General features: G+C 37.4%; 1 protein-coding gene across 1 annotated transcript in view; it reads left to right on the top strand.

Moving 5' to 3' along the window:
* The window catches only part of Nup214 (nuclear pore complex protein Nup214), a 96,585-nt gene extending 73,172 nt beyond the window's left edge, over window positions 1-23,413 (top strand). The window contains exons 12-21 of the mRNA XM_067131969.1: window positions 3,909-4,073; window positions 4,881-5,027; window positions 5,540-8,494; window positions 11,173-11,222; window positions 11,718-11,840; window positions 18,654-18,842; window positions 19,614-19,736; window positions 21,170-21,263; window positions 22,408-22,545; window positions 22,921-23,413. Coding sequence (XP_066988070.1) covers window positions 3,909-4,073; window positions 4,881-5,027; window positions 5,540-8,494; window positions 11,173-11,222; window positions 11,718-11,840; window positions 18,654-18,842; window positions 19,614-19,736; window positions 21,170-21,263; window positions 22,408-22,545; window positions 22,921-22,948 — 4,012 coding nt within the window. The 3' untranslated portion in view covers window positions 22,949-23,413. The remainder of the gene's footprint in view (window positions 1-3,908; window positions 4,074-4,880; window positions 5,028-5,539; window positions 8,495-11,172; window positions 11,223-11,717; window positions 11,841-18,653; window positions 18,843-19,613; window positions 19,737-21,169; window positions 21,264-22,407; window positions 22,546-22,920) is intronic.
* Window positions 23,414-23,794: the final 381 nt, after the last annotated feature.

The raw sequence follows: 23,794 nt of genomic DNA, 5'->3' as shown, positions 1-23,794 counted from the left end.
AGATTTTTTCGAGTCAAATTCGTTGACCGAAGGTTGAAATTTCGGCCTTTAATGATTTATATGAAAATATTTCAAAACTGATAAAAGCTACAACCATGAGTTATTTTTTGTTGTATTCTACATGAAATTGCGCACATTTTAATATAAAACGTTATTTGCAGAAAAGGAAAAAGTTTTTTTCAAAATTCACCATAAATCGAAATATTGTGTAGAGGCTTCTCGTTTGTTGCAAATGAAGGTAAATGATTGAATATTACTAGAATGTAAGAGGTTTAGCTTACAATTGCATTTTTCTACCATTTCGGTCGAGTGAAAGTTGACTGAAGGTTGAAATTTTGGCAGTTATCGTGATTTATATGAAAATGTCAAAATTGATAAAAGCTATAACCATGAGTTACTTTTTGTTGTATTCTACATGAAATTGTGCACATTTTCATATATAAAACTTTATGTAAAGGCTAATAGAAAACGGTGCAAAAATTACGACAAAGTGACTAAAGAATTTCTGAGATTTTCAGTAGAGTTAGCTGATGCTTTCTTTTGGGATAAGCAAGAAATTCGCGCATGCGCAGCTGGGTCACTCTTGTAAACAAAACAACAGCGTGATCCGTGAACTCCCAGCATCCCTCAAGGCGCGTGATTTAAAATTTTTCGCAAACAAGGCCTATAAGTATTTATCCGCGAATATTTAAAAAAACTTTTTGTAGTCGACGTATTTTACGTCCACTTGGCACCCGACAGACAACTTTTGTCCAAGTAAAATACGTCCAGTCGGCATTAAAGGGATAGACAAATGCTGTCTTTAGTTACATTAGTCATTCGTAATGGTTTGCTAAGGCAGTTTGGGTCCCCCAACTTGCAACATTTCCTGACATGTCCAGACCAGAAGGTGAATTTAGTAACTTGACTGTGTAAAAAATATAAAACTCTTGAAATTATTATACTCAAAAGGATATCTGTCTCATGATCCCAACACCCAGTTTGTCTTTGAGAGAGACACAGGTTCTAATGCATAAAATCAATCCAAATTGCTTTCATGCTGATGCCACAGGCCCAATTCTAATGATTTAGCAGCTCCGTCATTTCCACTTAAATTGAGATTCAGTTTTCTGATATGTAATGGGTTAATGATGAAAAATAATTTTTTTTTAATTAATGGAATTTATATAAATCTATGATTTTACGTGTGAGTTCTTGCCTTGTGGATCAGGCAATACAATTATGATTCTGTTATCCTCTTGAGACTCTGGAGTCCACCCATGCATGTGTGGTATTAATGGCTGACTGCTGTTTTGTTTCTTTTTTAAGGTGGACTGAAACTTGTGGGAAGATTTCATGGACATGAAAGTGCTGATTAAAAGTAATGGGTTTATACTATTTAAAAAAAAATTGTATGTTTTAAGACCAAAAAATCTGTAAATTGTAAAATTCAAAGCATTTACTGACATTAACCCTTAAACGCTGAGCCTCTGTTTACAAAAACGTCTCCCGTATGCCGGCGGCGTTCGGTGAGTTAGCGCCGAAGCGGAAAAAGTTTTTTTTCAAAAAATCACAGCACGCTTAGTTTTTAAGATTAAGAGTTCATTTTTTGCTCCTTTTTTGTCATTGCCGAAAGTTTAGTATGCAACCATCAGAAATTAAAAAAAATATCATTATCATATATAAATATTGGAATATATGACTGCAAAAAAAAAAACTCACATAATTGTATACAAATCGCGCAGTAAGCACAACGGTTAAAGCTAATGAGTTAATTTTTTTTAGTTGTATTGTACACTAAATTGCGATGATTTTGGTTTATAACAAATTGTAAAACGATCAAAGCAACACAGAGAAAATATTATCACAAAATTATGCATGAATTCGTAATGCATGGACATAAAAAAATGTTTTTTTTTAAAATTCACCATAAATCGAAATATTGTGCTAGAGACTTCCCGTTTGTTGAAAAAGAAGCTAATTGATTGAATATTACTAGACTGTAAGTGTTTTAGCTTACAATTGAAGTTTTCGACCATTTCGGTCGAGTTAAAGTTGACCGAAAGTCGAATTTTTTCTATTTATCGTGATTTATATGAAAATATTTCAAAACTGATAAAAGCTACAACCATGAGTTATTTTCTGTTGTATTGTACATGAAATTGCGCACATTTTCATATATAAAACTTTATGTAACGACTAATATAAAACGGTGCAAATATTACGACAATGAGACGAAAGAATTTCTGAGATGTTCGTCCGAGTTACCGCGCAGACGTAAGGAAAATGTTTTTTTCAAAAATTCACCATAAATCGAAATATTGTGCTAGAGACTTCCAATTTATTGCAAAATGAAGGTAAACGATTGAATATTACTAGAATGTAAGAGTTTTAGCTTACAATTGTGTTTTTTACCATTTCGGTCGAAGTTAAAGTTGACCGAAGGTTGAAATTTTGGCAGTTATCGTGATTTATGTGAAAATATTTCAAAACTGATAAAAGCTACAACCATGAGCTATCTTCTGTTGTATTCTACATGAAATTGCGCATATTTTCATATATAAAAGTTTATGAAACGACTAATGTAAAACGATGCAAACATTACGACAACATGACGAAAGAATTTCTGAGATGTTGGCCGAGTTACAGCGTAGGATTTATATATATATATATATGCAGGCGTTATATATATATTATATATATATATATTTTTTTTTTTTTTTTTCCAGAAATTCACCATAAATCGAAATATTGTGCTAGAGACTTCCAGTTTGTTGCAGAATGAAGGAACATGATTGAATATTACTAGAATGTAAGAGTTTTAGCTTATAATTGCGTTTTTACCATTTTGGTCGAGTTAAAGTTGACGAAGCTTGAAATTTTGGCAGTTATTGTGATTTATATGAAAATATTTCAAAAGTGATAAAAGCTACAACCATGAGTTATTTTCTGTTGTATTCTACATGAAATTGTGCACATTTCCATATATAAAACTTTATGTAATGACTAATATAAAACAGTGCAAACATTACGACGTGTGAAAAGAATTTCTGGCGCGGACGTAAGGAAAAAAGTTTTTTCAAAAATTCACCATAAATCGAAATATTGTGCTAGAGACTTCCAATTGGTTGCAAAATGAAGGTAAATGATTGAATATTACTAGAATGTAAGAGTTTTAGCTTACAATTGCGTTTTTTGACCATTTCGGTCGAGTCAAAGTTGACCGAAGGTTGAAATTTTGGCAGTTATCACGATTTATATGAAAATATTTCAAAACTGATAAAAGCTACAACCATGAGTTATTTTCTGTTGTATTGTACATGAAATTGTGCACATTTTCATATATAAAACTTTATGTAACGGCTAATATAGAACAGTGCAAAAATTACGACAAAATGACGAAAGAATTTCTGAAATTTTCGCCGAGTTTACGCGGGCATAAGAAAAAGCTTTTTTTTTTTTTTTTTTTTTTTTTTTTTTTTTTTTTTTTTTTTTTTTTTTTTTTTTTCAAAAATTCACCATAAATCGAAATATTGTGCTAGAGACTTCCAATTTGTTGCAAAGTGAAGGTACATGATTGAATATTACTAGAATGTAAGAGTTTTAGCTTACAATTGTGTTTTTTCTACCATTTCGGTCGAGTCAAAGTTGACGAAGGTTGAAATTTTTGTAGTCGACGACGGTACGTCCACTTGGCACCCAACAGACAATTTTAGTCGACGTATGATATGTCCAGTAGGCGTTTAAGGGTTAACGGCACCATTAACCGGAGATTGGCACTGAAAATCTGGTCAACGACGTCGCTAGCCAAGTACCGTGATACCGAAACGCTGTTAACCAATGCTGCCAGTGAGCATGAACTGCCTGTATGTCAGGAATTCATTAGAATAAAACTTTAATGTGTATGTATGTAATTGCTCTTTCCACAGAAAGCGGGACTTGCCCATATCAGAAACTGTTTACCATGCTTTGATGAAGTGCCACACACTAAGGACTAGGCAGGAACGGGAAGTGGACTTATTGTGTGATCGGCTAAAGACTTTAGATGTTGATAGTTTGAGCAGAAACCTACGTGTCAACCACCAGCATAATAAGTGAGTTGCTTCAGATATACATGAACTTACCTTTGTCACCTGTTTGAAAGCTGCCTCTAGAAATATCATGCAGGTTTTGAACTTAGTGAAGGGAAATTTTATTTTCCCTTGCTGCCACGCTTTTTATTAGTAAATTGGTAGAAGTAAATTTCTTTTTTTTTTTTTAGTGTGTTTTCATTAGGTGGACTGTTAGATTTTGACATGTTTTCCTCATATAGCTTCAGAAAAGTTTGTATTGAAGGTACATGATTATTTTGACAAAGATTTAACTTTTCATTAATAATTTAGCCATTGATCTCAATTCGCATAAAAAACTCTTTACCTTCTGTGATGCTAAATTCTAATATCTGTTAGTAACTTAGCCTGTGGTCATTATTCATGGAGGAAAGTCCTTTAAGAACATAAAGTTACTTTTCTTTTAATTGTTTCAAGCCCTTGTCAAATGAATTAAAAATAAGCACATAAACCCTTTGCTGTAAGCACTGTGGTGGCAATCAGAGAAGTTACTATTGGATGTATTCTCATGTTTTTGTGATGGCATTTTTCAATTTTCCCTCTTCTATAATGTACAATTTTGGCTTTTTTTTTTTTTTTTTTTAGAATAACATATCTGAATTATGCAAGTGACTCCTTGCATACATAGAGAAAACTGTTTACAAATTTTCTCTCCTCCCAGCCACCCTGCTCTCACTGTCAAAGGTTGAGATTACATGAAGAATGAACCAGATTGGTTTATACACAAGAATGGTAGGTTTGCATTGATTTGGTTTTCAAAATATACATTTCTGGGTGCCATTTCAATTTCAGTGATGATGCCCTTGCAGTCCTTGAGAAGAGCTTGAATGAAGTCAGAGTGTCCCCTTCAGCTTACATTTCTCCTATCAAAATGTTGCCACAAGGAAAGCAAGAAAAACTTAGGAAGATTTTATCTCAGAGAAATACAATTCCCGTCAGGTGAGCATGTTATGATTTTATTGGATTTACGCGTTGGTATTTTACGACTTGACGATCCTATTCTCCTTTGTTTGATCGTCAAGCATATGATAGTCTCTTCTTTTAACAATTAATTTACAACTTATATTATTACATATTTATTACAATATTGTATTAAGCTTAATGCCATAGAGTTACATTTCTATACTCGTAGGGGTTGCCTAGAACATTATTTTATAATTGAAAGTTAAAAATTAGTCAAGGTTGAATTAAAGTAGTTCAGTAGCTTAGTTGGAACAGATGAAAGGGAATGGATGAAATACTTAAGACAGAAAGCAGCACATCTGGAGCATAAAAAGGGACGTTGCAAATAACCTTCAGTACTGTCCTAATATGCCAGATGCAAGTAAACTGTAAGTGCTATCCTTCTGACTAGACTGAATCCATATTCCATTTTTCATTGTCAGATTAGTGAAGTTTTTAAATACAATTTTGAAGATAAAGAGTCTATTTTTAGTATTTTTGTTTTCCAGGAAGTGCTCTTCTGCCCCAAAGACAGATCTGACGGACTTGTCAGGGTACATCGACACATCAAGAAAGAATAGTCTTCAGGAGAATTCAACACTTCAAGGGCACACTTCATTTTCTATTCATGCTGAGACATCATTTGGTCCCCAAACATTTTCTACACCAAATCGTAATAACAAAGCTGCTGAAAATTCTTCATCAACAACACTTCCTAAACCCTCTACTGCACTTTTTAGACCAGGAGTAGGATTATTACCAAGCACTCCATCCAAATTAGAAGAGGTGCCCCAGAATGAAAACAGATTTCCCTTACTTAATTCTTTATCTAATAAAAGTTCAGCTACGAATGGGAGCAGTAAGCCAAGCAAAGACTCCCTTACAGGTTCTATTACATTGGGCATTGCCAAGCCAATATATGAGGACATTACCCCACCACAAACTCCTGACAATAAACCTGAAGTTGAAGTGAAATCTGCTAGCCCACTACTGGCACTTTCATCTCTTGTTTCCAAAGTACCTACAACCACAGTTGCTGCGACAGACATCATACCATTAACTGATGTTTCAGATACAAAATCAATCTTTACTAAAACACAACTAATGTCAACCTTCAGCAGTGTAGGAACAGCTGCAAAACCCATTACATTTCCATTTAAGCCTCCAGTATCTCAGGCTTCTGGTGAGGCCACAATGCCAATTAAAGAAGAAAGCCAGCCTCTTCCTCAGTTTACCAATTCAAATCTGTCTGTTGGCGGGTTATTGACAACTTCAACTGTAATGTCAGCTCCTTCTGCTGGTGCAGCAGGCTCCAATGTTGCTGTCACAAGTACACCTTTGCAATTTGTAAGTTTACCTAGCAATATGTTTTCCTTCAAAGGCACAGCATCTGGTGATTCTACTGGAAGTGGAATGTTTCCATTGAAGGTATCAGCATCAAACACTTTTTCAGCAGGCAGTACAAGTACTGGTAGTGATCTTACAGTTAAATCATCTTTCACTGCTGTGTCATCAACAGGAACCACTTCTTTATTTGGTGGAGCTCTGGCAAATCAGCATAATTCAAGTTCTACATCCTCCCAGTCATCTGTTCCTGCACATACATTCAATGCCCCAACTGTAAAGGCAACCACTCTTGAATCTACAGCTGCTTCTAACGGTGCTACCTCAGAGTCTTTAAAATCCTCGAAGGAAGGCAGTGAAGGAAGTTCTAATAGTGAATCTTCTTCAGACTCTAGCCCAACACCAACAACATCAGTTGAAGAAACCTTTGGGTCTGAAAGTTCTGTTATCTCCAAAACACCAATAACTCCATCAGTTTCTACATCTGCATCAGTGTTTTCATCGCTAAAACAACCAGAAGGAGGAAGCAAAACTGATATATCTGGAAGTACCTTATTAAATGTCCTCAGTACATCTGGTTCCCCCGCAACTAGCACATTATGCCAAAGCACTACGAGTAGTGGAAGTTTATTTGGAGTTGGAAGTTCCTCAGTACCATTTGGTACTACCAGTGTTGCGTCTGGTAGTGTTGCAAGCCCACAGCCTGGCAGTCTGTTTGGTGGCAACTCTGGGACATCAGCAGGTGTCTTTGGAGTGCCAAAGACAACTGAAAGTGGGAACATATTTGGAGGAGCTAAAACATCTGAAAGTTCTAGTATATTTGTAACACCAAAATCAAGTGAAAGTGGAAGTATATTTGGAGGAGTCAAAACTACAGAAGGTGGTGGTATTTTTGGGGGTAACAAAAATGAAAGTGGAAGTTTATTTGGAAATACCAAAACTCAGGAAAGTGGTACCTTGTTTGGTGGTACCAAACCAGAGAGTGGAAGTGTATTTGGAGCTACCAAAACCGACAGTGGGAGTGTATTTGGAGCTACCAAAACTGAGAGTGGAAGTGTATTTGGAGCTGCCAAAACAGAGAGTGGCAGTGTATTTGGAGCTGCCAAAACAGAGAGTGGCAGTGTATTTGGAGGTACCAAATCATCAGAAAGTGGAAGCTTTTTTGGAACTGCTAAAACTTCAGAAAGTGGAAGCTTATTTGGAGGTGCCAAACCTTCAGAAAGTGGAAGCTTATTTGGAGCTGTCAAAACATCTGAAAGTGCAAGTGTTTTTGCAGGAGCCAAAACGACCTCCAGTGGGAGTATCTTTGGAATGGCCAGTACAGCAGAAGGTGGGAGCATATTTGGAACAGCCAAGACAAATGAAAGTGGGAGTTTATTTGGTGGTTCTGCCACTTCATCTGGAAATATATTTGGAGGTACACCACTGTCTTCAGGGAGCATTCTGGGAAGCAAATTGGCAACACCAGCAACAAGCACAACAGAAATTACATCTGTTACAACAACAACAACAATAGCCAGTAGTTCAGCAGGTACAGTGACCAGCCCATCGTCCACAGGAAGTATATTTGGTGCAGTATCAACTCCAGCTACTGCACCTGGTGGAAGTGTGTTTGGAGGTGCTGCACTATCCTCTACATCAAGTGGGACATTGTTTACCCCAACTGGTACTTCAACCTCAGGTTTGACCTTTGGTGCATCTGCCACCTCTTCCTCTGGCTCAACTTTTGGCCAGCCATCTAGCTTTGGGGGTCTATCTACATCTTCAGCATTTGGAACCTTATCTACTGCCACTACAGTGTCAGGTTTTACATCTCCAGCCACAAGTGCAAGTGGCACCATTTTTGGACAGAAATCAGAGGGAGGGTTTGGACAGACCACACAAAGCTCATCTATATTTGGGGGCCAGACAGGGTCAGGTTCTATATTTGGGGGTACAACTCAAAGTCAGGGTGGTTCTGTATTTAGTTCATCAGCTCCTCAGAGTACCAGTATCTTTGGAGGGACAACTACACAAGCTTCTGGAACAAGTTTGTTTGGCCAAAGTGTGACAAGCTCTGGAGGCACATCAGGGTTTGGCCAGCCTTCTCCTGTAGTAACATCACCATTTGCATCAGGAAGGTAATTTATTTTTCTTTGTTTACCCTTATTTTTTTTATTATTATTATTTTTTTTTTTTTTGCAAGATATAAACTTGTCATTTATGTAGCCCCTGTTTGATGTCTTCACAAATCCTAGTTAATCCATTCCTTAGTCAAAAAGAAGATTGTCTGCTGGCAGCACCAAGCATGCCTTTCCATGGATCATAGTTTCTAATTTGAAGTCAGCATGCTATTTCTTAGATTTAGCTTTTTATTTTTTAATTCCTTTCCTACTAATTTGTGTAGCTGTTTCTTTTTTCCTACTAATTCATGTAGCTGTTTCTCCTCTTTATTTTTTAATTCCTTTCCTACTAATTCGTGTAGCTGTTTCTTTTTTTGTACTAATTCATGTAGCTGTTTCTCCTCTTTGATTATCCTTTATCTTGTTGTTCATTTTCATGAATAGTTGATTATTAATTAATAATTTTAAATTATCAGTTTCAGAGTTCTTTGTTAATTGTTGATTGGCCTTTCATTACCTTGCTTGGTATTTCCTGTTGAGATTTAGCTTTGAACAATATTCTACATATTCTAAATATGTAAATGCTGTTCTTGTTTAACAGCGTTTTTCTATACAGTGGTAATACCTCATGCCCCTTGGTAAGTTACCAAGTATTACCAAGTATTAACAAACAAGGTATTTAGTGCCAGGTTGGTGTTGCTCTGTTAGCTCAGTTCATTTTCTCTCTTGCTGTAGGTGGCTCATATGTGTGGTATTTAAGTTACATGATTTTCTGCATGCTATAGAATAAATTTGTTTTGCTGCCCATATTCTCTTTTTGGTACTCTTTTTGGTGGTGATCATCAAACTGAGGATTTTGCTACAACTGGGTAACCTTTGCCTTGATATTAAAAGTGTATAAATGTTATATTCTATTTATCAGTGATTTATTCCATTCTTTTTTAGTTCCTCTTTGTTCTACTTGCCGGCTTTCTCTAATGATAATGATCCATTAACACTGAGCACTTGCTAACTATCTGGAATGTATGGTATTTGTGAGTGGTATAGTGTAGCTGACAATGTGTATTTATTTGTAGTGGTCCTTCGCTTATCTATCATATAGAAGTAGGAGTAAATACCGTGCTAGTAGAAACCATTTAGGTGTGAATGTACAGTACTGTTATTTTTCAAGCTCTACACAGGTGGGCAAGTTCACTAACGACTGTGTAAGCCAATTTGTTTAATGATTTTTGGCTGGTTAGGTGAGGGAAAAAGGGTAATAGTAATGTGACTTTTATATTGCAGTTCATCCTCAGTCTCACTTCATACTGAAGTAATACCATTTTTTTTAACTCTGAAAGGTTTTACTTCATTTTTTAAAAAGAAGTGAAACCTTTATTCATTTTTGATTAAACATACATAGTCTAGTCAGAAAGGTTTTACTTCACATTTTGAAAAAGAAGTGAAATCTTTATTCATTTTTGATTAAACATACATGGTCTAGTCACAGTGATTCTTTGAAATGGGTTAAAAAAAATCTGTAAGTATGTTAAAAATTAAATCTGTTCTTAACTGGGAATATGATGAGTCATTTTTGAGATTGCATGATTTACTTTGTTAAGAGCATTTACTGTATGTTGGTACCAATAAATGACCATTTACACTGCAGAGGGTGGAGTTGGGTCATCAGTATTGTTCACAATTAAACCCTGCCCCCCCAGTAACCCTTCCTTCAGTGTCTTAAAAGGTGGTAGCTCTTAAGAGATTTAGTGGGCCATCTGAACTAAGCCTTTGCAAATTAGATTAAGTGAGCAAATTAATGACAAATATTTCTCTTAAGAGGCAGAAGATCCAGAAGTTTACCATCTTCGTGTTCTACCTTTGGTTCTTCTGTAAATTCCCTGTATCCAAACCCCTTCTCGTAGGAGATCATTCTCACAGAAGAGGTTAGATAAATTCCTCGAACATGATAATATTCATAATGAGCACATGAAATTGTTTTATATGTCAAACCATGAGCTCTCAGACAAATCCTTTGTAAACTAATTCTGGGATTTCTTCAACAGCTCAGTCCTGCCTCCTAAATTGTAATTTGGGCTATGTAAATTATGTTTCTAAATGAAACAAACAGATGTTTTTTTCAGGAGAAAATTCATTTTTTGAACACAGATGCATCGTTAACAGTTGTGGTCCTGCCTTCCAGTCGCACTGATATCTTACAGCATCAGTCTAGACTAATGAGGAATGAGGTTCTTACCCACCAGGAATGCAGGATTATGTGTTGGATGCACAGTACCAGCAAACCAGAAGATTATCTTCTTTTGACTCTGAGATGGATTGTCTAGGGTTTTTGAAGATCATGGTTGTGGGATATGTAAAATAGGACTTGTGTTGAAAAATATTTTTTATGAAAATTACATTTTTTATGTTTTCCGTCAAAATTTATTATTAAGAGTAAATTGAGTAAGTTGTTAAACCATCTACAGTTACCTAAGATTAGTACAATGATTGCGAAGTTATGAACAGAATAGAACTACAGTAACACCTAATGAAGTAGCATAGGTTACAAAATATAATGCATAAAGTTTTGTGTGTGCTCATTTTTGTTTGTCATGGTTGATTGTTGTTTTGTTGCAAAAATGAGCAGTGTTTAGTGAATGTCATGGTAATTGTTTTGAGTAGGTTTTCACTGAAGTCTTACAAATTGTGTTTTTCAGCACAACAACACAGGAACCTTCTTTGCCTTTTGGATCTGCCTTTGGAATGGGTAAGATGTTGACAATATCAGTTGAATTATTATTACAGTAAACCCCCCGTATTCGCGTTCTCATGATTCGCGGACTCACGCATTCGCAGGTTTCTCTGTGGAACATATCTAGCCATTATTCGCGGAAAATTCGCCCATTCACGATATTTTTCACTGAGAAATATTCACTAATTACTGTATTTTCATATAATTTTCATGAATAAATGCACTTTTTGTGATAAAACTATTAAAATACTCGGGTATAAGCATTTTTACAGGGTTTTCCTTGTGTTTAAACTATCAAAATGGGCAGTTCTAAGTGTTTTTAGAGGGTTTTAAGTATTTGCAGATTTTAGCTATTCACGGGTGGGTGTGGTACTCATCCCCCGCGAATACAGTGGGGTTCACTGTACTGTATTCTTATCCCTCAGTTGCAATTGAAGAATGTTATGATATCAGCTTTGTTTTAGTAACGAGATATTTTTGGTGCTTCTATCTAAAGTGTTTATTTTTCAGGCAATAACACTGCAAGCAGTGGTGGAGGGTTTTTTAGCGGACTTGGTAGCAAGCCTAGTGAAGAGAGTGCTAGCAAGAATATTTTTGGATCAACAACTTTTGCAAATGCTAAGCCACAATTGAGTGAGTTGTGCTATTTTTTCTTTCATTCACGTGCAGACCATAGTCACCAACATGAATGTTCTCTACGTTTTCTAGCTGATAAGACCTATTCCATCTTTAGAATATTTGTCCATCTAATATTACTTAATTAAATTTTATGAAAGCACTGCTGTGTACAGTTTTAAACTTTTATATGCATTGGCAGCAGGATGTTAGGTTTTTAATGAAAATTTTTGTGAATAAAAGGTTGTACAGGGTTGAAAGTAATTATGAAAAGACAAGATATATACATAATCTCTATGGTATGCAGATGACACATCATAGCACATTGTTTCCATAATACAAATATGTGGCATTGCTTATCATTTTCATATAAGTAACTTACCAAGTACAGGCAGTCCCCAGTTATTGGTGGGGGTTCTGTTCTGATGGCGTGATGATAACCGAAAATCGGCGATTATCGGTGCCGAGAAGCACCGAAAATTGCTGATTTTTGGTTATTGGCACCTCTGTTAGGTATGTGTTGGTGCAAATACCCAATTATTGGTGCTCATAACAGAAATCAGTGATTTTCGGCTCCGAGAATTGCCGATTTTCATTGCTAGACAAGCCCCGTAAAACCGGTTAGCCAATAACTGGGGACTGCCTGTAATTACATAGCTGTACTTTTACACTTGCGCAGCAGCTTAAATTTGCGGTAGCGCTTCTGTTGTTTTTGCGCAGGTGACTAGCCCGCCCACTATCAGGAAATAACAGGAACAGCAAAGCAGAGAATGTCACTTCTTTTGTGCCAGCCTTTGACGCAACATCGATTGTTTGCAGCAGCTTTGTTTTTTCTCTTATTTCATCGTTATTTTGGGCTATCCTTCCAGGATTCGATGAAGTATTCACTTTTCTTTGTAGCCTTCCAGCCTAGTTTAGATAATTTTGATACCTTTGTGACATTTCATGATGTCAGACTCAAGTTCTTCCATCATTAGGTATTGTAAGGATGGTTGTAAAACCCCTGTTAACAAAAGCAACCTATGACTCATACTATCTGCTCAGATTGTAGAGGACAGGTGTGTACAAAAGATCTTACATGTGAGGAGTGCAAAGATCGGGACGAAAGACAGTGGAAGTTATCAAAATCTCATTTAGAAAAGCTAGATAGAGATAGGAAAAGGAAGTGGCCTCTAAAGCCGAGATTAGGGCTTATAGTCTAGAACCTGCTCCTAAACTTAGTGTAGATGATTGTGCCATTCGATGATTGTGCCATTCCTTCTTCCCCTGCTCTTGCCTTGTACCCAATCCTTAGTCCTCCTAATATTGTACCATCCCCTCCTGTGCCTAGCTCCCATGCTTCCAACCCCCATCCCATTGCCATTCTCGAGTGTAAATTTGACCGTAAGCTTGACCTTGTGGTCAACACTGTGGCAGAATTAGGGGCATCCCTAAAAGATCTTATGGACAAAGTGCATAGTGCTGTGCCAGTGCCAGTGGAGGAGGTGGCTGTCTGTCCTGCCGACTCTCCCAGACGAAGGCCCCTGCCACACTCCCCTAAACCTGGGAGAAGACATACCAGAGGTCCAAAGGAGGTCAGTTGGGTTTGCCCACAGGCAGTTGCCTCCTCAGTTAAACCTGTCGCGCAGGTAGTGTCAGACAGCTGTTGGAAAGGCATCTCTGTCAGTATCCATCAGTTGCCTTCGGACTCGGAGTTGTCCAGCCCCGACTAGAGGCGTCAGTGGCGGTTTCTTGGCGAGTCCCGTCCCCTGAAGTGACGTTATGGCAATGGGAATTCACTCATTCCGTGCAAATGTGTTAGAGATCATCCTCTCAGTCCTCAACTGTCTTGCAGTACCTAGCGCAGCCCAGAATACCTTCACCCGAGCATTCTTATTCAGAGCGCTAGTATTTGCGCCCAAGCTCCCCTCAGTCAAGAAATGCTCCTCTTCTTCATCTAGGCACCCACATGAGCACCCAGTGTACTCTCCCAAGCAACAATCTCCAGTCCCAGTCTCCGAGCGCCCAGTGCCAGTTGCCGAGTGGTCAGTGCCAGCTGTCAAGTACCTGTCTTCTGCTTTACATTCTTCTAGTTCTCCCACGCCCGTAGCAGAAGATCCGTCTTTAGCGCATATCAAGCAGCAGTAAGCGGACGTTCTGGGTTTACTTCATCAGGCTCCAGCTGGGGCTAAGCTTACCAAGGATTTATCCTTGTCCCCAGTCTCTTCTGTCAAGGAGGAGTTAGGAGAAGAACCAGTTCCGTCAGCATATGCTTCTCTTTTGAGATACAAGTACCATCCTACTTACAACCGAGCTTGGATGTAAGTCGAACCTTACAAAGTGGCTGACATATTGGGTAGGGCATAATATAAAACCTTTGCTATGTAAAACACCTACAGTACATAATGCTGTAATGTAATGTACAATCATTATTTCAGTGCTGTAATGTAATGTACAATCATTATTTCAGTCTTTTTACCATAATGTATTTCCATTGATATATATTTTAATAATTTATGTAATGTATATTATGTTACAACGGGGTTAGGTTCTTGCATGCATGTCGGAAGTCGATTTTAATGCAGATTGTCTGTAATTCAGTCTTCAGTACAGTTAATACCATATGATGCTGCTGATAGGGTAGGGTAACTCAAAGTGATGCTGCCTGAGTGATGAGAGAGCATCTCTGGAGATGGCATGTTGCCAAATAACTCAGCGGTCAACTGTCACACAGCATGTACTCATGCATCAGCCCACCCAGCCCCGCTGCCAGAAGTATGGTTGTAAGTATGAATGGTTGTATGTCGAGCAGGTTGTAAGTCGGATGGTACTTGTATTTCTTAGCGACCTGTCCATCACATTTTCAGCCAGCCACTCCAGTTTTGCCTGCCTCTACTTTCCTTATGAGGAGCCATGTAGATGCCAGCATTTGCCTTCCCAAGATGGTCCTTTCTACCTCTCCAAGGAAAGCACGTAAGGAAGTGGAGGATTGACTCTCAGTAAAAAAGAGAGCAAAGTAAGGCCGCTTTTGCCTTCCCCCCTCGACATTGACAGCCAGGAGATATCTGTTCTTCAGACTCGTTCAGAATAAGTATAGCATTTCAAATCGTAAAGTGATCGTGTAGCCTAAATGGTTTGAAATGTTCTAACCTAATCGTAGCCTAAGTTTTATGCTACGACACCCAGGTTACTTCAACTATATTATTCTAACTCACAATCAAAACCATATTGTATTGTATATATTATCCAAGACATAAATGGTACAAACTTACTATTAGTTCAAATAGTGCATTTGATATTCTTAGCCTGAATTGAGATTGGGATTGGCGTGAGCACAATCTCTACTTGGTAACCCTCATCCAAAGCACACTCCAGGAAATTCTCTTTACATTTAGATATGCATATCTCCTAAAGGGAATCTTCCTAAATGAACTTTAAGATGAAAAGGAATACTTAAGTGGATTTGAAGGCACCAACAACTATGGCTGAAACCTGAGTCCTCCCTAGGTACGGCTACACAGCACGAAAGCTGTAACAAGACTGACTTCATGACCGTCGCCGACCAAAACCAAACGTCCGACTAACACCCGAACCAACAAATAGCCGATGACCGGTACTTAAACACTATTACACGTATACTTACAATTAAATACACAAACAGCCAAACACATTGCTTTTCACAACTAAATACAAACACAACAAAACATAATATCCTTCTTCTACATGATACTCATTTCTACTTTATGTAAATTTGTAAAGAATACATGAAACTATACCACAACCAGCAGAAAAGTACAATCTCTCTTGCCAAAGTTTCGACACCTGTCTTATGCGACAGGAGAAGCCCCATCCTTGGGAGGTGCTGCCTCTTCCCAGGGCGACTTCTCGGGTGTGATTGACTCAGCCTGCCGCTCTGCCTTCTCTTTGACTAAAGTAATGTTCTTTTCCTCGGAGTTAGCCCACTTGGTGAAGAGTATCTTCAAAGTATTTGAAGTCTTCAGTTTCCTCGATTGGACAGTTGGGGCCCTCGCTAGAAAAGTTAAGGACTGTAATGATTTGGCGGTGAACATTAAAGCGGACTGGTTTGGCTTACTGTCGTGTGCAGATAAAGCCATAAGAGATGGCTCCTTGGAACTTGCAGCCCTTTTCTCCCTAGGAGTGCTGAGGAAGAGGGAGTTGTGGTGCTCTTTCACCACGAAGGGAGTGACTTGTATTCAGAAGTCAGCGTTGCTGTATTCACCTTTAGACCAGCAGTATCTGTTTCCCCAGTCCACTGTGAAGGAAATAGCGACTGACTTACAAAAAAAGTCTACTCAGGACCTATTGGCTTTGTCATCGAAGCGCCTCAAAGAGCCTGCATCTTTCTCTGTTAAATCTGTCTCTCCACTGCAACAGCAGCCCTTTCCTGGGGCATACAGAGTTTTCCTCCCAAAACTTGCTCCGAGGTGTGGTTCAAAGCAAGGTCTATCTAGAGGACTTCATCCAGACCGTCTTCCAAGAAATGATCCATCAGTCCTTCATGTGCCAGTGGGAGACAGATTCCTCCTTTTCTGGGAGAGGTGAGTGTCAGAAGGGCAGAGCCTTGGACAGTTGAGATCCTGAAGGAGGGTCATTCGATACCATTCAAGGAGTACCCTCCACTAGTGACCATGCCAATGACATTGATGGCCTACTCAAAAGGCTCCGAGAGGTATGCAGCTGTTTTGGAGGAAGTGTCATCCCTCCTAAGGAAGAAAGCCATTGAGGAGGTAGAAGACTGTTCAACAAAAGGTGTTCACAACTGATTTTCGTAGTCCCCAAGTCATCGGTGGGTTGGAGACCTGTCCTTGACGTCAGCGCTCTGAACTTCATCCAGAAGATGAAGTTCTAAATGGAGAAAAGTCATTCTGCACCATCATCCATTCAACAGGGCGATTGGATGATCACCCTGGATATGCAAGACACCTATTTCCATGAGCTCCTCAAGTATTCATGCGAGTACTAGCCCCTCTAGCAAAGTGGCTGCACCTTCTGGGTATCAGTATATGCCTGTACCTGGATGATTGGCTTCTCCAGTCACCGTCACAGGAACAGTGCACATAGGACCTTCAGAGAACCTTTCTCCTTGCCCAGGAGCTAGAGATATTGATAAACTTGTAGAAGTCGCAGATGTCTCTGACTAGGGAGATTCTCTATTTAGGAATGAGGGTAAACTCTGAGTTTTCAGTCTTTTCCGTCCCTCAAGAGAAAATAGTCCTGCTTACAGACAGTACATGGTTTTCTCTCACTCCCATCTTGTTCAGCAAATTGATGGATGAATCTGTTAGGAACTCTCACCTCCATCGAGCAGTTTGTGAAACTAGGCAGACTGCATACGAGAGCCCTTCAGTTCTTCCTGAGAGCAAGTTGGGACAGGAAAACACAACCAGACTGTAATGTTCCCCATAACAACGGAAATAAATTCGGACCTGCAATGGTGGACATCCAAAGGAAGATTTCTCGGGGGGAAATTGCTACGCCCTGTGAGCCCCAAACCTAGACTTCCTTGCAGATGCCTTAGATCCAGCCTGGGGAGCCCTTCTGGGGAACTTGGAAGCTTCTGGGACATGGTCTCCGGAACAACGGAAATTGCATATCAGTGTAAAGGAACTGACACCATTCATCTAGGCCTTATGTCCTTTGTGGAAATGGTTACAGACAAAACCTCTGTGGTGCATTCAGACACCACCACGGCTCTTTCCTACATAAAGATCCAGGAGGACGTCCTGCCTACCTTTAAGGTGAGAGCACAAGAGATTAGAGCGGTCGCCACCTCATATGCTTTCGGGCATAATATGTCACTGTCAGCAATCCTTCAGTCGACTTACTGGAAGTGTAGATCCATTTTTGTGATGCACTATTTGAAAGAAATAGAGACAGTTTTTGAAAATTGCAGTAACTTGGGTCCGTTATCGGTGGCTGGCATGGTATTGGGGAAAGAAGCGAAGGAAGCATTCATTTTTATCCTTGATCTCTTTGCCTTGAAGTAGGGTGTTGAGTCCTTGGGGAGCCTAGGGGGTACTTTGTACCTGGAGTGCCCACCAGTCTTTTGTGGTTGGGTGATAGTTTTTAACTTTATTACAGTGTAGGTGACAGCATTGTCTGGTTATTATTTCTTGGTACTGCCAAGAACAACTGTTCTTATACTTTGTGAGCAATCGGAATTGTCCTTTGCTCCAAAGCCCCCACTTAAAAGTAGAGACGACTAGCGGCTATTCTGTCACATCACTACAGGTGAAGATGAGCACCAACCAGAGGCAGTAATCACCTGCAGTAGCTCTTTTACCAGGTAAGGAAACAACAAACATTGTCTCAATGCTAGCAATTGTCTATTTCAAACTCACTTCATGACTGAATGTTTTGGAGTAGAATATGTCCATGGATCCCAGTTCCCAACAATGTGGGATTCAGCTATACAATTACTTGGTAAGTTACTTATATGAAAATGTTATTTTCATAATAAAATTAAGTTTCATATATACTTAGCAAGTAATTACAGAATCGGAGCCCTCCCTCCTCCCCTCTCAAGGACACAAGGGCACAAAAGAAGTGACGTTTTCTGCTTTGTTGTTCCTGTTGTACCACGATGGTGGGCTGGGTAGTCACCTAGACAAAAACAATAGAAGTGCTACCGCGAATTTTTAAATTTAAGCTGCCATGCAAGTGGAAAAGTATAGCTACGTAATTACTTGGTAAGTACATATGAAACTTAATTTTATCATGAAAATAAAATTTTTTTAAACAGTGATGTTATTGAATTAAAGCACATTGATCTTTGCCTTTCTCATAGAACAATTTATTTGGTATTGTTTTAATGGGAATTATGAATTTTAGGTTTATTTGGTGGCCAAAGTAGCACTGGCACTTTTGGGGCGCCAACAAGTACGAGCTCTTTTGGAGCTGGGATGACGACGAGTTCAACATTTGGGAGCACAGGCTTTGGAGGGCAAGCGAACACTGGGGCCAGCGGTGGCGAGACAACCCAGAGTGCCTTTGGAATGACAACGCCACAGAAAACCTCAGGTAAATGCCTTCAGTTGGATGGTTTGAAAATAGAACAGTGAGCTGTACTGTCATACAGCGTGTTCTTTCGTATCAGAACTTTCTGTATAATTTTGTTTTACATCCTAGTTTTTGGACATGGCTGTGCTCTAAAATGTTTTAATTAATGCAAAGATTATGTGTTGTAAATGATCTAGTGGTATTTTATGTTAGCTAGTCTGTTTTCTTAAAAGTGAATGGAAAGGGTTGTTTCTTTCATGGAAGGAAAAGCCTTGTAAAATTCTATTTCCTAAGACAGTTGTAAATAGTTGCATTGTCTTTTTGCCATATCGAATATAATTATTATTATTATTATTATTATTATTATTATTATTATTATTATTATTGTTATTATCATTATTATTATTATTATTATTATTATTATTATTATTATTATTATTATTCAGAAGAAGAAGAACCCTATTCATATGGAACAAGCCAACATGGGCCATTTACTTGAAATTCATGTTTCCAAAGAATATGGTGTTCAATTGAAAGAAAAAACAGGAGTTAATAGGAAATACAAAAAGAAGAGATGAGTTATTAGAAAAGAAAAATACATTGACAAATAAATAAAAATGTGAGTAAATTATAAAATACAATATAACTGAAGAAAGACAAGAGATATTCTTGGTAGCAAAAGCTAATGTAGAATTATATCATACAAATTTCAGGGAGGTAAGTTTATGTAGTAATGTATTTTGCTGGATAAACTTAATTGCCATTAGAATATACTTAATCATTTAATTTCAGGTTTTGGAAGCAGCTCAACATTTGGAGGCTCAGCAGTATTTGGTGGTTCTCCGTCATTTGGTTCACCTCCCAAATTTGGCAGTAGTCCATCATTTGGAGGGTCTGCTACTTTTGGTTCTTTAGGTGAGATATTTTTCTTCTATGCTATGTGCTGCTTTTATTAATTTTACTTCTTATTATTATGAGATTATTTACTGCATGCCATAGATATCAAAGATATTTATTAATAGAGTATTTACTACATGCCATAGATAGATTTAAATCCTTGTTGGCTGTAATGACTGGGGTAGAATTTGGATTCCTGAGTAATGATGAAATCCCGTAGTAAGTTGTCCCACTGTCCTCATTGTGTTGAACATACATACAAAATACTAAAATCCAGGGCTGGAGTACATTGTAAATATAACTACAAATGAGGAAACTGCAGGGAGATGTGACCACTAGTGAAAAGTCCCAGAAAATCATGGGAGGAAAAGTGCAGATAAAGACTGAAGTTCAGTCAGAAAGTATTTGAGACGGAAGACAGTGGAGGGAACATCTGATGGACAATTGTTATTGATAATGATTGTGACCTATGGAATAAGCAGTGTATATTTATATGTTGCCCAAGGTCAGTGTAAGAAATGAGTAGATCTTCATCTTGAAAGAGCAGGTTATGGAAATCAAGATAATTCAAAAGTAGGAGTTCCAAAACTTGAAAAAATAAGTGCCAGAAATGTAAAGTATGCATTATTTAGGAAAGAAACCTGGTGTAGCATGTCTGGCACATCTCTTGAGTCATATATGTTTTTAAGTAAGGTTGTGTAAGTATTAAATGAAAAATAGCAGAATGAAAAAATATATGTGCTGCATGCTGTAATTATGAAAATGATTATGCAGATATGGTTATAATGTGTAGATTGGTCTCACATTCAAAGATTAGAAAGATATGGCAAAACAAATATTGTAAGACATACATTAAATTCAAAAGGAAAATTTCATTGTACTGCTTTGTTTGAAGTGGCATGTGGTCCTTTAAAGGAATCTTAAATAATCCTCTTTCATGATACAAATAAGAGCAAAATGTCTTGTGTTCCATGTCTGTGAGCACTCTTATGTGAACATCCACTCATAGCAACCTTTATTCCTTAGAACTGAAAGATCCTTCAAAAATGTAGCATGGATAGTTCAGGGCACTCACTGTCCCCTCCTTTCTATAATATGGTATATTTGACTGACTGAAAAATCCTTTACTTCAGACAGCTTTGCCCCAGAGTCCTCAAAACTATTACGTAAAGGTGCATTGAAGTACAGTATACTCAAGTGTATTTTAAAGATAAATCATTTATGAATACTGTACTCGTTATTATTTTTTATAATTTCAGGATTATTTCCATCTACAAGTATTTTGTTTAGTGGAAGCTTGCTTGAAAAGTTCATGACCTGTTGGTTTCTTTAATAAGAATAATTGCTCATTATAAAAATGATCAGATGATAATACAAAATCTACCTGAATATCATTTTGAAAGATGGAAAATTTTTACATAGATACTTAAACCAGGATCTCTTATCTGCAGCTGGTGGAGGTGGATTCAGTAATTTTGCCTCTTCAGGAGCAAGCACCTTTGGATCTGTGGCAAGTTCTACATCACCGTCAGCGGGATTTGGAGGGTAAGACTTAGATCAGGGATAAGAAGATTGGGTTTTGACAAAAATTTGGCATTGGACAATCTTGCACAAAAGTTATTACAAAATGCCATAACATACCTAATGCAACCCATTCAGCCTCTAGTAATCTTTTATTAGAGTTTTATTTATTACTTGTAAAATAACATGTTAATAAAACTTCATTTAATGATGATGATGATATCATCTAGGCAGACTTGGACATGGTCTTTATCTAGTTGACATCCTAGGGGCTAGTTAGGGAAGATGAAGTCTTGCCACATGTAGTTCCCCTGCATTATCATTCCAAACAGAATTTCAACAAATTTTTATGATACACTGATTTATAACTAAGGTAAAAGGGTGGCAGAAGCCTCACTTTAGGGTCACACATTTCTCATAATATTTACAAATTTAAGTAACAGTCTGATTGCTGAGTATAGTTTATGCATTTTAAAATTAATAAATAGATAAATTTGCATGTGCTTGGTTTTCATATATGGTGAAATAACTATATTAAAGGATTGCTGGATTTTTTTTTCAGCAAGAGCACCTTCCGCTGAGTATTAAATTTCACATATTGTGTATTTTAAGGAAAAAGTTGATATTTTTCATTTATACAGTATTTTATACTGACAGTTGATATTTTATTTTGACAGTGTAGGTCATATAAAGAGAATTTAGGATATATCATTATAGCAATGAAAGTTTATTAAAGCATTGGTACAGCTTTAGAAGGAAGTATGCAAAGATGACAAAAGTTCTATTTACTTTCATACAGATTTCCATTGTCACTTCATCCAACTTGAGAATCTGAGATTTCAAGACAACTGAATGTATTTAAAAACTTACTCCACCATATCACTAGAGTATAATTGTTGCCAAAGAAGTAGGACCATATGAAAAATTTTGAGGTTTAAAGTGCTTTGGTGGTTTTAATGTGATACTGTAGCTAGTTAATTAGTAATATCATGGATGATTTTAATCACATTCTCATTGATATAAATATTTGACCCATATGCTACACTTGTGCAATGAATGAGGACCTTTTCAAAGATTTGAAAACACAAGTCTACAGTGGCGAGCTGTCATTTAAATTGAAAGCATTTTATAGAGAATAATGGAATTTTTCCTTCTTTTGGCTTCGCAGCTTTTCTTCACAGGGCAATGCAGCTTCATTTGGAAGTCTAGCTCAACAGTCTTCTGACCAGCAGCAACAGCAACAGCAGCAGCAGCAGCAGCAGCAGCAACAGCAGTCCTTTGGAGCATCAGGAAGCATGTTTGGCGGGTATGTTTTCATTTTACTTCCTGTGTATTCTTCTTTGCTGTCGGTCTATCGTTTTTTACCGATTTGTTCTCTTGTGTGTGAATTTTTACATTTTAGACTTTCATAGCATCTTTTATAGTCATTTGCAGGAAGCGTTGAACATAATTTTGCTTTCAGAAGTAATGTTGAGGAAACCTTTTTGTCAGTTGTATAAGAGTCAATAATTTGAATTCTGTAGTCCGGTTAAAATGCTTTTTTTTTTAAATAACTCAATTTCCACATGTACTCCATGTACTCAATCTTATCATGCACATTGAAATTATTATATGGCTACAATAATTCGATTTCAGCTTTTAAACAAAAGTTATTTTGATTTGTTTTTTTCTCTCTCTCCAGAGGAAGCAGCTTTTCAACTTGGCGATGAAGTACGCTGTGACCATTTGTTTATTCTGTAGGAATTGTTATATATTTTTGCACTGAAATCTTATTTGGGAATCAGTTTCAAACAGGTATAGTAGTTTGATAAAAAAATTTCTTATGTTAAAGCATTATTTTGTATTCAAATGTACAATATCCCTGATTGGCTGGTAAGGTGTTTTATGATGTGTTTTAAAACTGGGTATTTGACGTATTAAATTTTGTTTAAGGATTAGTCTTGGTATTCATTGTTTTCTGATAATTACTTTTTTACATACAAATTGCTTACTAGAAGAAGCAAACCAAAGTGTTCCTGAAAGACATATAGGAATATTACTGCCTTTTGATGTAAACAAAATTTTCAGATATGTATTTTAGTTTATTAAGCATAATTTTATCATCCTGTTGCTGATTAACAAATAAGTAGGCCAGTGCAGTGTAAACTCTATTAAAAAATAAAGAATAAAGTTTTTGCAATTGTTTCCAACCTTTGATGGAAAGTGTATCTTGTCATAGTGAAAGGTGAAGTGTTTAGGAAAATAAACTTGTTCATACATACCTATTACTTCTAATTTAGCCCATTTTGTGGTTACAGAATCTCCCAGACACTTTTGGTCCTTTAAAAAGAAAACTTAAAATAATAAAATCATCAGGTAGTAGTGTCCATGTATGGGCACATCCCACAGTCTCAAACAGGTAATAGCATTGTGAGTGCGGTATGAGTAAGATGCGGAGGTTTACAGCTTACTAATTTATTTACAAAACTTTCACACAGGTCAATATTAGCTCATGTGAGCTGCAAAGTAGTCCCAACCTCTTGACAGATCAGGGAAGGGATTAAATTCAAGCATCT

Source organism: Macrobrachium rosenbergii, chromosome 30 (genome assembly GCF_040412425.1).
Source record: "Macrobrachium rosenbergii isolate ZJJX-2024 chromosome 30, ASM4041242v1, whole genome shotgun sequence".
Lineage (NCBI taxonomy): Eukaryota > Metazoa > Arthropoda > Malacostraca > Decapoda > Palaemonidae > Macrobrachium > Macrobrachium rosenbergii.
This window is presented reverse-complemented; position numbering and strand designations above follow the sequence as displayed.